Source organism: Camelus ferus, chromosome 30 (assembly GCF_009834535.1).
Source record: "Camelus ferus isolate YT-003-E chromosome 30, BCGSAC_Cfer_1.0, whole genome shotgun sequence".
In the NCBI taxonomy this organism is placed as follows: domain Eukaryota; kingdom Metazoa; phylum Chordata; class Mammalia; order Artiodactyla; family Camelidae; genus Camelus; species Camelus ferus.
This window is the reverse complement of record NC_045725.1, coordinates 11065070-11080067: the sequence shown is the minus strand read 5'-3', so window position 1 is coordinate 11080067 and position 14998 is coordinate 11065070. Positions and strand designations below refer to the sequence as shown.

Genomic DNA, 14998 nt, shown 5'->3' with positions numbered 1-14998 from the left:
TTCAATGTGCAAGGGGCATAACTTTAGTAACAAAAATAATTTTAATGGTGTGTAATTTTTAATGTAATTCTTATGATATGTTTACATAAGTATAAATTGGTTCATCTTATTTACATTTCTTGGCCATGATACTGCTTTTAATATGTTTACGAGATCATTAAAAAGAATGTCAAACCACGTGGTTTCTGCATGATTGGTATTAAAGCTTTTCCTGCTGGTATTTAATGAGAGCTTTGGATCAAATATGTCAGAAGTACCTTCTAGTTAAACAGCAAAAAATTAGAGTTTGTAGCAAAATGAACTTTGTTAAGATTTAAGATTTTGCTTTCCAAAGCGTTATCTGAGAACGTATATAACTAAGTGACGGTAGTTCTAGTAAAGTAGAAAGGAACCCAGAGCAGAAAAGCAGCTTCTTACCTCCGCAGGCTCAGCGCGTCCTCCCCGACGGGCCGTCTGAGTTTCTTCTCCTTTGAAACGTCGGCGCCTTCCCCTCCGCGCTCCTCCTGCGTGCTGTTTCCTCACGGAAAGAAAGTACATTTTCTCCCCAGTCCTTCACATTTCATTAAAGCCATACTGGGGTCACAGGTCTCTGCTGAGACATTTTTAAAAGGGAAGCGGTACCCTGTCCGCTCCGGCCCTCCGCACTGCGGCGGCGGGTTCTCCTCAATTCCGCCCGGAGTCGCTCCCTCGGCAGGTGAGAGGAAACTTGCCAGAAGCTGTGGCGGCGCGACTGCGCAGGCGCGATGGTGGGGGGAGGGAGTCTGCGCGCATGCGCTGAGGCCGCCGCCGCCATTTCCCCCGCCGCGGCCGCCGCCGCCGCCGCTTTCTCCGCCGCTCCCCCCGCTGCCGCTGCTTCCCCCGCTGCTTCCCCCCCACACTGCTTCCCCCGCCGCTGCTTCCCCCCCCCCCGCGGCCGCCGCCGCCGCTGCTTCCCCCCCCGCGGCCGCCGCCGCCGCTGCCGCTTCCCCCGCCGCTCCCCCCGCTGCCGCTGCTTCCCCCGCCGCGGCCGCCGCTGCTTCCTCCCCCCGCGGCCGCGGCCGCCGCCGCCGCTGCTTCCCCCGCCGCGGCTGCCACCCGGAGCTTTCGGCGCCAAATTCAGCGGGAAAACGGAGCTCGAATGCAGCACAGACAAGGTAAGCCGTTGGTTTACATACATTACCTGATTTAATTACTCAACTGAGGAAGAAAGAATTTTCTTGTGGGTCTATGTATTCTCAAATTCTTAGGGCAATTTAAAAAAAATGACAGACTACTTCTCTAGAGTCTTTCTCTAGTTCGAATAGTAGAGTTAGATGGCCTTCTATTTATTTATTCATTCATTTAACAAGTGTGATTTAGTGAGGACCTATTTCAAAGTGTGCATTTTAGAAGATACTTATGATATGGGAAATGGAAGTGCTTCCTTATTTCTGGTCTGGCTCACAAATAGATGTGGTAACATTAACCAAAAAGGGGAATATAAGAAGGAGATTAAGATTATAAAGGAATATATTATTAGTTTTTCTTTGATTTAATATCAGATTTATAACAACTTGCTCAATATCTGAGGAAGTATAATGAATTAAACTTATTCAGTTGGTTTAAAAGGCCTAATTATGTATTTTTCTTGACTTTGTTTCATAAATTTTTAATTATCCAAGGAATTATGTATTTTCCTCCTTCTCTTACTTGTAAATTACTGTGGTTTTGAATGAATCTGAAACCTCAAAATTAAAACCCACATACTACAGGTTAATATTTTGCCTGACCCTTGTCCAAATAAATTGAAGAATCTATCAAGAAAGATATTTTTCCCAAAGGTACTTTTGATTTGCTCGCTCATCTTACTTTATTTTAATTGGCATTATCAGATTTTAGACCTCAGAAAAAGTTTTATTTATTCTATTCAGACTTGAAATTTCTTTCAAATTTAACAAGATAATACTTGGTGAAATCATTTAAATGTTCTATGTAATGTCTATAATATACAGTAGATTCACGTTAAACTAAATTTATTTTTTTACTTCATTGAGCTGTTAAAATCATTAACGAAGACAATTTAGATGATATAAACAAATTTTATTTCACATTTCATGAAGTGGACTGTCTTATTGCAGAGAACTGCAAAATGGGCAGAAGGCAAGAAACTTTTATAGGATAAAGAATAAAGAGCAAGGAAGAGGAAAATAGAAAATATTTGATTGGCTGAGGCCACACAGTCAACTTAGGGTGAGAATACCCAGATGTCTAACCATATAAGGAAGTACTAACCAAATAAGGAAGACAAAGGATAACTTGGACTTAAAAAAACCCACCAAATTTCTTTTTATAAAATGACACAATAGAGGTAATTGTAAAATACAGAATAAAAAAAAAAGTCTACAAATGTTTCACAAATATATCTAGAGTATACAGATACATTCAGCAATAATATCCAGACCTCAAAGTCATTGTGTTGAGTCGAGAATAGGAAACAGAATAAGGCATCATTTAGCTAACTTAAAGTATGTATTATTACAAAAGATGTTTAAGAGAAAATTGTAAGGATTTCAGACACCTCAGTAAAAGTGAGTGGGATGAGAATGGAGATCAAGAAAGGAAAGAAAGTCAAATGAAACAAGGGACTGGATTTCCACAAACAGAAAAACAATGAGCTGTGAACCCCAAATGTGCTTAGCCCTGCCCTGCAAATTGAAGGAGGCCAAATGAAACAGTCAATCAAGACAATAAGACACCTTGGTGGGAGTTAATTAGAAAATAAATACGTTAAATATTTTTTTCAGAATTTTACTATGACTTCAGCACTTTCTTTTTGCTTGAATTCTTTTTGCTGCCTGTTCCTCTTCCACAGTTTTAATGCACCCTGAAGGCTAAGAGGGTTAATTCCATAAGTAGAAATAATTTAGAGACAAAGAATCATTGAAATATAAAAAGGAAAAATCCTGCATCACTCTGAGCATTTTTTATGGCAGTGTAAATTCTCTTCATTCAAAAAGCATCTTTTAATATTTTAATTAGGATAGTGTGTTCTATGAAAGGAACATCTGATTTTAGGAATACAAATGAGAGTGCTATGAAACAAAGATACAGAATTTAAAAGGTAATATGCCGTTCAGCAAGCAGCAATAAAGAGAAAGGATGTGCGGAAGGATCAAGGAAATAATGTGATTTTTGAAGTGAAAATTGTATTAGCATTTTTCAAATTTAGCAGTTTGACAAGGCTAATGACAGTTGTAATACACTTTTAGTTTAAAATGCAATAATTATCTTTGGCTAATAAACAAGAAATCAATCCAACAAGATGTGCTTATTAGCATTAACTAGAACTTACTGACCCTGTATAGGTTCCTGATAGCACCTCCTGCTCGCCTAGTAGGTGCGCAGGTTTCCATTCAGTTGCTGTCTGGGCTCCCTTCTCCCCTTTCCCTTTGTTTTGCTCATTGCTACAAAACAAAGAAGACATTAATTGCAGATTCAGCTATAAAATATAGCTGAATTTTAGTTTTCCCATTTTAAACACGAGGGAATTGAGCCTCTGAAAGGTTAACCAGTTGGCCAAGTGACAAAGCTGGGACTAAAATCCAGGTCTGCAGTGAAAGCTCCCATTCTCAAGAATTGGACTGCACGGCCGTGGGACTGTAACATAGGACTTCCTCATTCCTAAAGGAGAATTTTGGACACATCTTCTTTAATACTAAATTTCTAACAGGAAAGGAAACCTGCCTAGAAGAAAAACTTCAAAAGAGCCATGATCTTCTCCCTCAATTAGGATGGGATGCATTGCTAGGAAGGTATTGTGTGATCTATTTTCTCAAGTTTAAAAAAAGGAAAAATAAGGTCAATGCTTGTCCATAGCCCAGGCTACTTGCCAAGGCTGAGAATTTGGAATTAAACAAGCTACTTGCGCCTAGACTCCACAGTCAGGCACTCCTTCCTACTGAGAACCTGTGGATGTCGTAGACGTGATTGGGGATCGAGTTTGGCTAGCCCTGTCTCTTCCATATGCATGAAAACCAACCATAAACTCAACCAGTATTGTCAGGTATCCCCTTAAGCTATCAGGAATTATGTGTTAAGATACTCTAGTGCACATTTAAGCTACATTGAGTCATGATGCTGCCACCTGGACGTATAAGACTCAAAAAGAACTCCCGATTCTAATGTTGTATCGAAAGCCCTTGGAAAAGACAACAATATGAACTGAAAAAACTCTTAATTACGATCTCATCTTTGCAACTGATTTTCAGGTTAGTTGTCCTAATCAATTTGAGGACAAGTTAGATTCATTCTGAAATAAGAGTAATAATATCTGCATTAAAGACATTGTAGAGTTGATGTGAGGATTTAAACCAAAATGATATAAAGTATAAGAATGTTCTTTGATTTAGTGACTAGCTATTTAACCGCTCTGTTTCTAAGTTTTTTTATCTAGGAACTAGGAGTAATAAAAATGCTAACCTACAGGGTTAAGTGAGATTGAAATGAGTCAAAAAATACATATATACATATATATAATGCTTCATAAATATTAGCATTCATTATATTAATATCTTACTGAAAAGGCTCATGGTTTCTCAGGATAATATAAAAAACAAAAAAACAAACCCAAAATCATGAGGAGCCATTCTTGGTTCTTCTCTTTCCTTCCTAGCTGATAACTTGAGGCGCTTCCTTCAAGGCAAACCTTCAGTCTCACCACTCCTGTGTCTAAAGCCCCCGTGATTATCACCAGCTGCCCCTGCCTGCTCTCTCTGACCAAACTAGAGTTTACTCTCCCTACTGCTGTCAGAATGACCACTCGCTACTAAAAATTACTCAGTAGCTTATTTCTTCCCCAGGAGTAAATCCCAATTCTGTATTATGTCCTAACAATAGAAATTATACAAGTGTCTACCCGAGCATATTTTGAGTATTTTTCCAGCTTTTTTTGACATCTAATTGACATATAACATTACATATATTAAGGTATGCAATATAGTGATTTTATATATGTATGTATTTCAAAATGATTACCATAATAAGATTAGTTAAAAATCTGTCACCTCACATAGTTACAATTTGTGTGTATGGGTGTGGTGAGAACTTTTAAAATCTATTCTCTTAGCAGCCTTCAAATATACAATACAGGATTGTTAGTTATATTCACCTTGCTGTAGATTACCTCTCCAGAACTTACTTATCTTATAAGTGGAACTTTGCACCTATTGCCTACCTTCATCCATTGTGCCACCCTCCACCTCCAACCCCTGGAAAGTACCAATCGATGTTCTGTTTCTTACATAGCCTGTGGTTCCTGTATTCCACAAATCAACTGAGAGGGAAGGGGGAGAGGCTTCTTTGCATACAACTTCAACATATATCAGAAGACAATGTGAATCCAGATCAAATGGTCAGATAGGCCAAAACAAACCTATGTCAGTCCAGTTATTCAAAATTTGGATTAGGCTTTTTAAAAAAAATAAACCCAATCTTTGCCTCTGTGAATTAATATGCACTAATCAGACTCAGGATGAGCAGTAAGTCAAGACTGGCCAAAAGCCCTGGAGTGTGTTAGTTCTGTATCACTTAGGAATGCTTTTTCTTTCAAAGGACAAAGAGCCAATCATGGTAATTGAACATGTTTTTTCTTCATAGTGAGAAGCTCAGAGTTGGGGGTTACTGGTGCCAGCTGAGCGGTGCCACACAGCCAGGCACCGTGTTTGCAAAGTGCTTGCGTTCCCCTCAGGGTACTAAGGCCATTGCAGCTACAGCACTTGTATTCCTTTCCCAGCAGGGTGGGAAAGGAAAGAAAAGGCAGATCCCATCACCAGGAAGCAAAAGCTCTCCCAGGAGACACTTACATCTGTGTCTCTTGGACCAGAACTGTACAACAGGGGCACCCCTGTGTAAAACGTGGCTAGAGAACAAAGGTGTTGGAATGGAGGTGGGCGAGAGCCAGCTAGTTCACAAGATCTGACTGGTAAACTTTCAGGAATTTTACGAACCAGTTGTTAAAGAGAGCCATTATTTAAAATGTTCTCCATGGTGGCTGCATCAATTTATAATCTCACCAACAGTGTAGAAGGGTGTGTGGGTTGGTCTGTGGCCTTCCTACCCTGTCCCATTGATCTATGTGTCTGTTTTGTGTCAATACCATATTTTTTTGACTACTGCCACACTGCAGTATAGTCTGAAGTCAGGAAGCTTGATTCCTCCAGCTCTGTTCTTTGTCAAGAGTGCTTTGGCTATTGTAGGTCTTTTGTGTTTCCATTAAAATATTAAAATTATTTGTCCAGTTCTGTGAAAAATGCCATTGGTAATTTGATAGGAGTTGCATTGAATCTGTATATTGCCGTAGGTGGTGTGGCCATTTTAACAATATTGATTCTTCCAATTCATGAATGTGGTAAATCTTTCCATCTGTTTGTGTTGGCTTCAGTTTCTGTATCAGTGTCTTATCACAGTTTTCAGAGTACAGATATTTTGCCTCCTTAGGCAGGTTTATTCCTAGGTGTTTTATCCTTTTTATGCAATAGTAAATGGGATTGTTTCCTTCATTTCTTTTTTGATATTTCATTGTTAGTGTATAGAAATGCAACAGATTTCTGTGCATTAATTTTGTATCCTGCAACTTTACTGAATTCAGTGATTTGCTCTGTTAGCTTTCTGGTAGTGTCTTCAGGATTTTCTATGTATAGTATTATGTCATTTGCAAACAATGACTGCTTTACTTCTTTTCCCACTTGGATTCCTTTTATTTCTTTTCTTTTCTGATTGCTTTGGCTAGTACTTCCAAAACTATGTTGAATGAAAGAGGTGAGAGTGGGCATCCTTGTCTTATTCCTGATCTTAGAGGTAATGCTTTTTACATTTGCCATTGAGTATGATGTTAGCTGTAGGTTTGTCATATATGGCCTTTATTATGTTGAGGTACATTCCCTCTGTGCCCATTTTCTGGGATTTTTTTTATCATAAATGGATATTGAATTTTATGAAAAGCTTTTTCTGTATCTATTGAGATGATCATATGGTTTTTATTCTTCAATTTGTTAATGTAATGTTTCACATTGATTGATTTCCAGATATTGAGAAATCCTTGCATCCCTGGGGTAAATCCCACTTGATCATGGTATGTGATCCTTTTAAGGTACCATTAGAGCTAGTATATTTGTTGAGGATTTTTTCATCTATATGCATCAGTGATAGTGGCCTTTAATTTTACTTTTTTGTCATGTTTTCTGGTTTGGGTTATATCTTTGTCTGGTTCTGGGTGATGGTTGTCCCATAGAATGACTTTGGAGGTGTTCCTACCTCTGCTGTGTTTTGAAATAGTTTCAGAAGGATAGGTGTTTACTCTTCTCTAAATGGTTGGTAGAATTTGCCCGTGAAGCCACTTGGTCCTGGACTTTTGTTTGTTGGGAGTTTTTTAATGACATTTTAAATGTCAGTACTGGTGTTGGTCTCTTCTAATTTTCTATTCCTTCCTGGTCCAGTCTCGGGAGATTGTGCCTTGTTAAGAAGTTGTCCATCTCTTCTAGGTTGTCCATTTTATTGGTGTATGATTTCTACTCTTATCTTTAAGATTTCTTTCCTCCTAACTTTTGGTTTTGTTCATTCTACTTTCTCCGGTTGTTTGTTTGAGACTTTCTCTTATTTCCTGACATAAGCTTGTATTGCTGTAAATTTTACTGTTAGAACTGCCTTTGCTGCATCCTACATGTTTTGGATTGTCATGTTTTCATTTTGATTTATCTTTAGGTATTTTTTGATTTATTCTTTGAACTATTTTGTGATCCATTGGTTGCTTAGTAGCATATTGTTTAGCCTCCAGGTGTTTGTTTTTTTCAGTTTTTTTCTCATAGTTGATTTCTGATCTCAGTGTCGTGGTCATACAAGATGCTTGATATGATTTCAAATTTCTTAAATTTACCAAGGCTTGCTTTGTGGCCTACCATGTAATTTATCCTGGAGAATATTCCATGTGCAACAGTTGAAAAGAATGTGTGTTCTATTGCTTTCAGATGGAGTGCCCTATAAATACCAATTAAGTTCATCTGGTCTAATGTGTCATTTAAGGCCAGTGTTTTCTTACTGATTTTCTGTCTGGATGATCTCTCCATTGATGTCAGTGGGTATTAAAGTCCCCACTATTATTGTGTTACTGTTAATTTCCTCCTTTACGTCTGTTAACATTTCCCTTGTAAACTGAGATGCTCCTGTGTTGGATGCATATATGTTTACAATTTCTTTATCTTCTTGGATTGATCTCAAGTGAAAAAATGCTTGACAGTGTTACATGCTTATATTTTGTTTTATTTGCTAGGGTACTTCAGATAATTGAGGTGACAATAATATTCATAGATTAAAAACTTCAAGAATTGGTGTGATCTTAGATTAGAAATCTCATGGTATGTCTCAGTTCATTAACTTGAAAATAATTTTGTAACAAACATCTTGTGCATCTATGAGATACAAAAGTGCGGTAATGCTGTTGAGCAAGTAACCAGCTGACATTAATATAGGTATTATAGCTCAAGTGGTAGAATGTGTGTTTATTAGCATGCATGAGGTCCTGGGTTCAATCCCCAGTACCTCTTCTAAAGTAAATACATACATACACCTAATTACCCTCCCTCCAAAAACAAAACAAACAAAAATAAAGGCAATTACTTAAAAAAAAAAAGGTACCCTAAGCTACTTTAAAATAAAAGAAATGTAGTTCCATTTCCTTTTTCTTACTTAAACACATTAATGATCTGTGGGTGCAGAGACATTGATTCACCTTCGTATGAATAATTGGTTTAAATGTACTTATGTATTTAATTTTTAACAAATTTTACCACTGTATTAAGATCATTCCTATAAGTCCTACCATTTCTTCAAGTGTTGTGAAGGAAGAACATTTAAACCTCATTTTATCAATTGAAAAGCTAAGAAACTGGCTTGTGTGCCCTACAGAGCAACCAGTGGTAGTGTCCTTGAAAAGCTTCAATTCTTCATGCTACTGCAGCTGACTTAGTAGCTTAATTTAAAATTCAAGGAGCATTAATGGAACAGCTCTGCATTCAAACCATGTGGTTCTAATGTGGGACTGATTGTAAAGGGGCCAGCAAGTAGATCAGTGACTCCCAGAAAATGATTTGATGAAGCAGCTGAGCTAGTAAACTACCAGTCATAAAACCCTGGCTTGTGAAGTCCTCTGAACAGAGTAAAAGTTTCATTATTGCCACTCTGTATTTTTTTTCAAATGTAGTCGTTTTAAATAGTGATACTTATCATAAGTAAATAATCTGTGACATTCTATGAATGCTAATATTTTCTAGTATGTCATTTTTGACAATAATTTTGGATAAATACATTTGATGTTTCTGTGATGATGCATCACCGTGAGATGAAATAACAGTGATTCTTGGTCCAGTCCTTCACTAGGAACTTAAATTTGTCTAAGGCATTATAACTCATTTAGGAGGAGCACATGTAAACCTTTTATATTTTTTCTGATTTAATTTCCTCACTTACTCTAATTAATCTTTCCATAACAATAGCCCTCTGTTTGCTTGCAATTCATCTTCAATGTCCTAAACATGTATTAATAGGGAATCATTATCTTTCCATATTCCATTACCTACCACTTCTTTGAAACTTTTTAAAAATGCTAATAAACGGAATTTCATAATGTACACTTTACTTACCTATATACTATTTATTCTTTCATCTACTAAAATTTAAGTAATGATTTTTCTCACATGTAGCTTGTGGGGTTTTGTGCCTCTCTTCCCTTCGATCTATTATTTTTTCCCTCATGAAAGAATGATTTAATTAGTTTATATTCAAAACCTGAAGTGGTAATCCAAATATTACTTCTGTATGTTTTAATTTATTTATGATACAATAGAAATTCTATTAATTAATTTTGGAAGAAACTGTCATTGAACATTTTTTATGTGCTAAACACTTTGCCAGATGATGTGACTTAACAAAAAACTCCAATTTTTATAAAACAATATTTTAGTTTTTCTTAATTTTTAAAATATTCTTCCACTCACTGTGAATGATTTTGGATTCTCTCAGATCTGTATTTCAAGAAAAAAATCTTTTCTTATTTTTAATAAGATTTTAAAGAAAATGATATAAACATTTCACACTGGCTCTTTACTAGAAGGTATTTGCAGGATAGGTTTTGAGAAGTGCTACTCTAGCCAGTTTCATATTCAGTTTCAGAGTTTGCCCTGCACTCTTCTGTTACAATGTATTTGCTTAGAAAGCTTTGACTCCCAGAAAGCTGCTTCTGTGTTTATTTTCACCTGTTGGTTTTCTATTCAAGCCCAATTTAAATGCTGTTGTCCAAAAGATTCTCTTACACATCTACACTTATTTACTCCTTCTGTCCTGTGTGTTGTGTTTGCCGGTTAGGAATATTTATTAGCATATCTAACATAGTGTGTGTTATACTGAAATTATTTGTTTCTGGTTTATCTTTCACATTAAATTGTAAAACTCCTTGAGCTTAAGTACTGTATTTTGTCTTACTGTTCATCACAGTGAAGATTATAGTGCCTTTAATGTAGTAGCTTCCTGCTGTGTTATTTCAAATAGTCTTCTATGATAATGAGATAACCCTGTTGTCTTTCTAATGGACACTCAGCCCTCCATCAGTGTGTGTTACGTATCTCACTTCTACCCTTTACTTGAAATTGTTAAATTATTTTGGATAATGTTAGAGCTTTTCTATCTCTAGGGAAACTTCAGCCACTTAGTCATTAATTCAGCCATCATTTGCTTTCTCTCTCTTTTTGTTTTTTTACCATTTATAGATATCTGAGATTTTATATTCATGTATCTATAATCTTCTTGTCATACAGCTTAATCAATATTTCTGCTTTATTCCATGTTCAAATTCTGATGACTTTCACTAACTTAATGTAAGAATCATCAAATTCAAATAATACATTTAATGTGTAAATTTTTATTGTTGATCACCTTACTATTTAATTTATTTACCTCCTTTAGGATGTTATCAATCAAATTTGGGATATAAGTTAATTTCTAATTTTAGTATAAGGTAATATTAGAATCAGAGATGTAGGGACCTTTAGAGTCAACATTTTATTTTACAAATAGGAGACTGAGCTTTAATATTTGATTATGTTCCATTTAGAATTAAGTAGCAATTTCTCCCTTATTTTATTCCACTGTAAGATTACCAAGGGTGGTATTCAAAATGTTTCTCACCTATCAAAATAAATGAGAACTACTACTTAGCCATAAAAATGTATGAAATAATGCCATTTGCAGCAACAAGGATGGATCTAGAGATGATCATACTAAGTGAAGTAAGCCAGAAAAAGACAAATACTGTATGATATCACTTCTATGTGGAATCTTAAAAAAAAAAAAAAAGACAGAAATGAACTTACTTACAAAATGGAAACAGAATCACAGACATAAAAAACAAACTTAGTGTTACCAGAGGGAAAGGGGAGTTTGAAATTTGCAGATACTAACTACTGTGTATAAATTAAATAATCGACAAGGTCCTACTGTCTAGTCTAGGGAACTATATTCAGTATCTTGTAGGAGCCTACTATGAAAAAGAATATATATACGTGTGTGTGTATAACTGAGTCACCACGCTGTACACCAGACACTAAAACAGCATCGTAAATAGACTGTACTTCAATTTAAAACAAACGCAAAAGATAAAATAAATGAGAGCTGTGCAATGAAAATAGGATCCTGGAAGTTTTTGTCTTCACCAGGGTCAGCCTTTTAACTGCTGGATTGTGGGGTGGCCTAGATTGTTTAGGGGAAGTTTTTCAGAAACTGCGGATGGTAGGAAGGGACACAAGAGACTCTGCACAGTGGCTAATTAGACAAATGCTTTTGTGTTCTAGTATTTACTTTGACTCCACTGATTTCACTCCCTTGAGTATCATCTCCAGGCATTATCACAATCCCAGGCTTCCACACTTATCAGGGTCAGAGATCATATCATACTGACCCCTCCCTTGCTGTCATCCAGTTAATTGCCAACTCCTGTATCCATAAGAAATAAACGATGAAAATGTGCCATTATTGTCAGTAGACTGAATTTTCTAAGGTTAATTCTGTACTTACTTGCAGTGTCCACTAGGTTAAAGATGGAATAAATATGGTACTTATGAAAAAAAGTTTATGTATTTGTTACTGGGCTGAAAGTGGTATTTGTTTTGCAACAGTATCATAATTTATATGGCAGTATAATAGGTATATGTTTTTAGAAAGTAAACATACTGAAAGAATAGAAAAAAGATAACAGCAGTAGAAAATATTTCATATAATGTAGCTTAGGGAAAGAAATCAGTTTGAATCATAGAAATAGAAGAAAGAGGATTTATAGTCATAGATTTGTGTATGCATAGAGACAGAGGGAAAGGAACTTACAGGGAAAAACTTGAGAATAGGACAAAAAATTCTGGCAAGCTCAGGAATCAGGGCAAAGGAACAGGAGTGGGATTGTATAAATGTGTGTCAAAAAAGATGGGGGTTGTAAGTCCACTTTCCAAAATAAATCATCTTGTACCTCTAATGTCACCATTGCTGAGTAGGATTAACTTCTTGGCATAGAAAATAACACAAGTTATCTAAGTATGTTATTTTTAATTTGGTCTGTAGACATGATTTAGTAATGAATCCTCTCAGAATTCAACATTATATACTAACTCATATTGGCACCCATGAAAGAGGTAGACTGTACAAGTAAAAACCGTAATTTCTACTTTTGAATAAGAATAGGAAGAATAAGATGAGAAATAATCAAAAGATACTTTCATGTGACTTGAAATAATTTATGTGTAAGATTCAAACTAACTTAAGAATTAATCAAAATTTATAGTAGGGACCAAATTAATTTCCACATAAGGGGAAAGATAAAAACATTAAGAAAATAGGTAACTATGAAATGATCCCTGAATTTGGAAGGACTTTCTAAGCATAGTAAGAGATGGAACTAAAGGGTCTGTTTTTACAGTAAGCTTTGTAAGTCAGTGTACAGGCATAAATAGGCAGTAAATACAGCGGGTGCAGTTTAGTGTACTGTGTAAACAGCATCTCCATCAAGAAGCAGCGTTACCAGCACTGGAGAAGCCACTCTCTTCCCTTTCTTGTTTACTATTCCCCTCCTGCAAAGTAACCACTTTTCTGACATCTGTTACTATAAAACTAGTTTAGTGTTGGAAAGAACCCGAAACTCGCTGCCGTCCGCTGGTCCGCTGGCTGCCACCAACACGGTGCGGCCCCTTGCTGCCCGTTGCTGCTGTCGCTGCTGTCACCGGGCGCGGGCGGTGGCGGCCATGGGTGGCGCGCGGAGGTGCTGTCCCGCCGCCCGCCCTGCAGGCCTGAGAGCCTGGCCGCCTGCGAGCCCCCGCCGCCGCGCCTCCCGCCGCCGGGGCCGGGCCGCCGGCTGCGCCCGCGCGCCCCGCGAGCTGGTCCGGGCACCGGGCTGCGGCTGCGGCGCCGTGGGCGCCCGGCTGGAGACGCGCGGTGCGGCGTGTACACCCCACGCTGCGCCCGGGGGCTGCGCTGCTGTTCCCATCCGGGCTCCGGGCGGCCCCTGCAGGCGCTGGTCCTGGGCGAGGGCACTTGCAGAAAGCCCCGCAATGCCGAGTACCGTGCCAGCCCCGAGCAGGTCGCAGCCAAAGGCGATGACCACCCTGAGGGAAGCCTGACTGAGAACCACGTGGACGGGAACATGAATTTGGGAGGCGGAGGCGGTGCCGGCCGGAAGCCCCTGAAGTCAGGCATGAAGGAGCCAGCCATGTTCCGGGAGGTCACCGAGCAGCACCAGCAGATGGGCAAGGGTGGCAAACGTCACCTCGGCCTGGAGGAGCCCACGAAGCTGCAGCCACCACCTGCCAGGACCCCCTGCCAGCAGGATTTGGACCAGGTCCTGGAGCGGATCTCCTCCACGCGTCTTCCTGATGAGTGGGGCCCCCTGGAGCACCTCTGCTCCTTGCACATCCCCAAGTGTGACAAGCACGGCCTGCACAACCCCAGACAGCGCAAGACGTCTCTGAACGGGCAGCGTGGGGAGTGCTGGTGTGTGAACCCCAGCACCGGGAAGCTGATCCAGGGAGCCCCACCATCCGCGGGGACCCGAGTGTCATCTCTTCCACAATGAGCAGCAGGGTCTCCTAGGGTCCACACCCAGCGGATGCAGTAAATCACAGCCAGCAGGTGCCTGGCACTCCCCACCCCCATCCCTCCTCTCCAGAGCATGGTGGGTGGGGAAGGATTTTCCAGGAGTTCTGAGATGTGTATTTATATTTGGAAAGAGACCAGCACCGAGCTCAGCACAACCCCCCCCCCCGCCTTCCCCCTCCCCAGCTGGGGATGCCTGCATCCTCCCTCCTCCCATCCCTGCTGGGGAGGAAGGGGGTGGTTACAGTGGCGGAGCTGGGGCAAAGGTTTGGGAGAGGGGGAAAAATAAATTTTTACTTTTGAACCCCTGTGTCTCTTTTGCTTAAGATTAAAGGAAGGAAGGGGAAAAAAAACTAGTGTTGAGTGTTTTTGAATTTTTTATAGATGAAATTGCGTAGTAATTTTGTTTCTGGCTGTCTTCAACATTGTGAGATTTGTTCGCACATGCCTCCAGCTGAGACCACTGCTGTATTTGTCCAAAATGTTTCTAGCTTGTTTTCTAGATGCCGCATGTTGTGTTTTTCCCGTCTTCCTTTCCTTTCTCTTTTTTCTTTCTTCCTTTCCTTCCTTTCTTCCTCCCTCTGTTCTTTTCCTCTCTTCCTTCTTTCTCATACAGTTGTAGTTGGAAAAGATGCTGTATACAATTTCTGTTGTCTTAAATTTATTGAGACTTGTTTTGTGGCCTAGCATATCAGTCCTGAAGTACATCCCATGAGCACTTGAAAAGAATGTGTATTCTACTGCTTTTAGATAGAATGTCCTACATACAGCTATTAATCCATCTGCTCTAATGTGTCCTAAGGCCAGGGTTTCCTCATTGATATTCTGCCTGGATAATCTGTCCATTGATGTAAATGTGGTA

The 14998-nt window shown here is 38.9% G+C and overlaps 1 protein-coding gene and 1 pseudogene across 2 annotated transcripts; one reads left to right on the top strand and one right to left on the bottom strand.

Moving 5' to 3' along the window:
• Window positions 1-1158, bottom strand: part of LOC106729641 — a 45940-nt pseudogene extending 44782 nt beyond the window's left edge.
• Window positions 181-14492, top strand: LOC116660661 (insulin-like growth factor-binding protein 2). Of its 2 annotated transcripts, XM_032470588.1 has the most exons (5): window positions 181-185; window positions 4005-4012; window positions 4646-4655; window positions 6779-6789; window positions 13610-14492. In XM_032470588.1, the coding sequence occupies exon 5, from the start codon at window positions 13688-13690 to the stop codon at window positions 14114-14116; it is 429 nt and encodes a 142-aa protein (XP_032326479.1). In that variant the 5' UTR covers window positions 181-185; window positions 4005-4012; window positions 4646-4655; window positions 6779-6789; window positions 13610-13687; the 3' UTR covers window positions 14117-14492. The 2 variants fall into 2 exon arrangements, with proteins under 2 accessions (XP_032326479.1, XP_032326480.1); XM_032470589.1 differs by lacking the exons at window positions 181-185; window positions 4005-4012; window positions 4646-4655; window positions 6779-6789 and having other exon boundaries at window positions 13179-14492.
• The last annotated feature ends 506 nt before the right edge of the window (window positions 14493-14998 follow it).

Excerpts from the sequence above, each read along its gene's own strand:
- LOC116660661 (XM_032470588.1), top strand. The coding sequence starts at position 13,688 with ATGAATTTGGGAGGCGGAGGCGGTGCCGGCCGGAAGCCCCTGAAGTCA.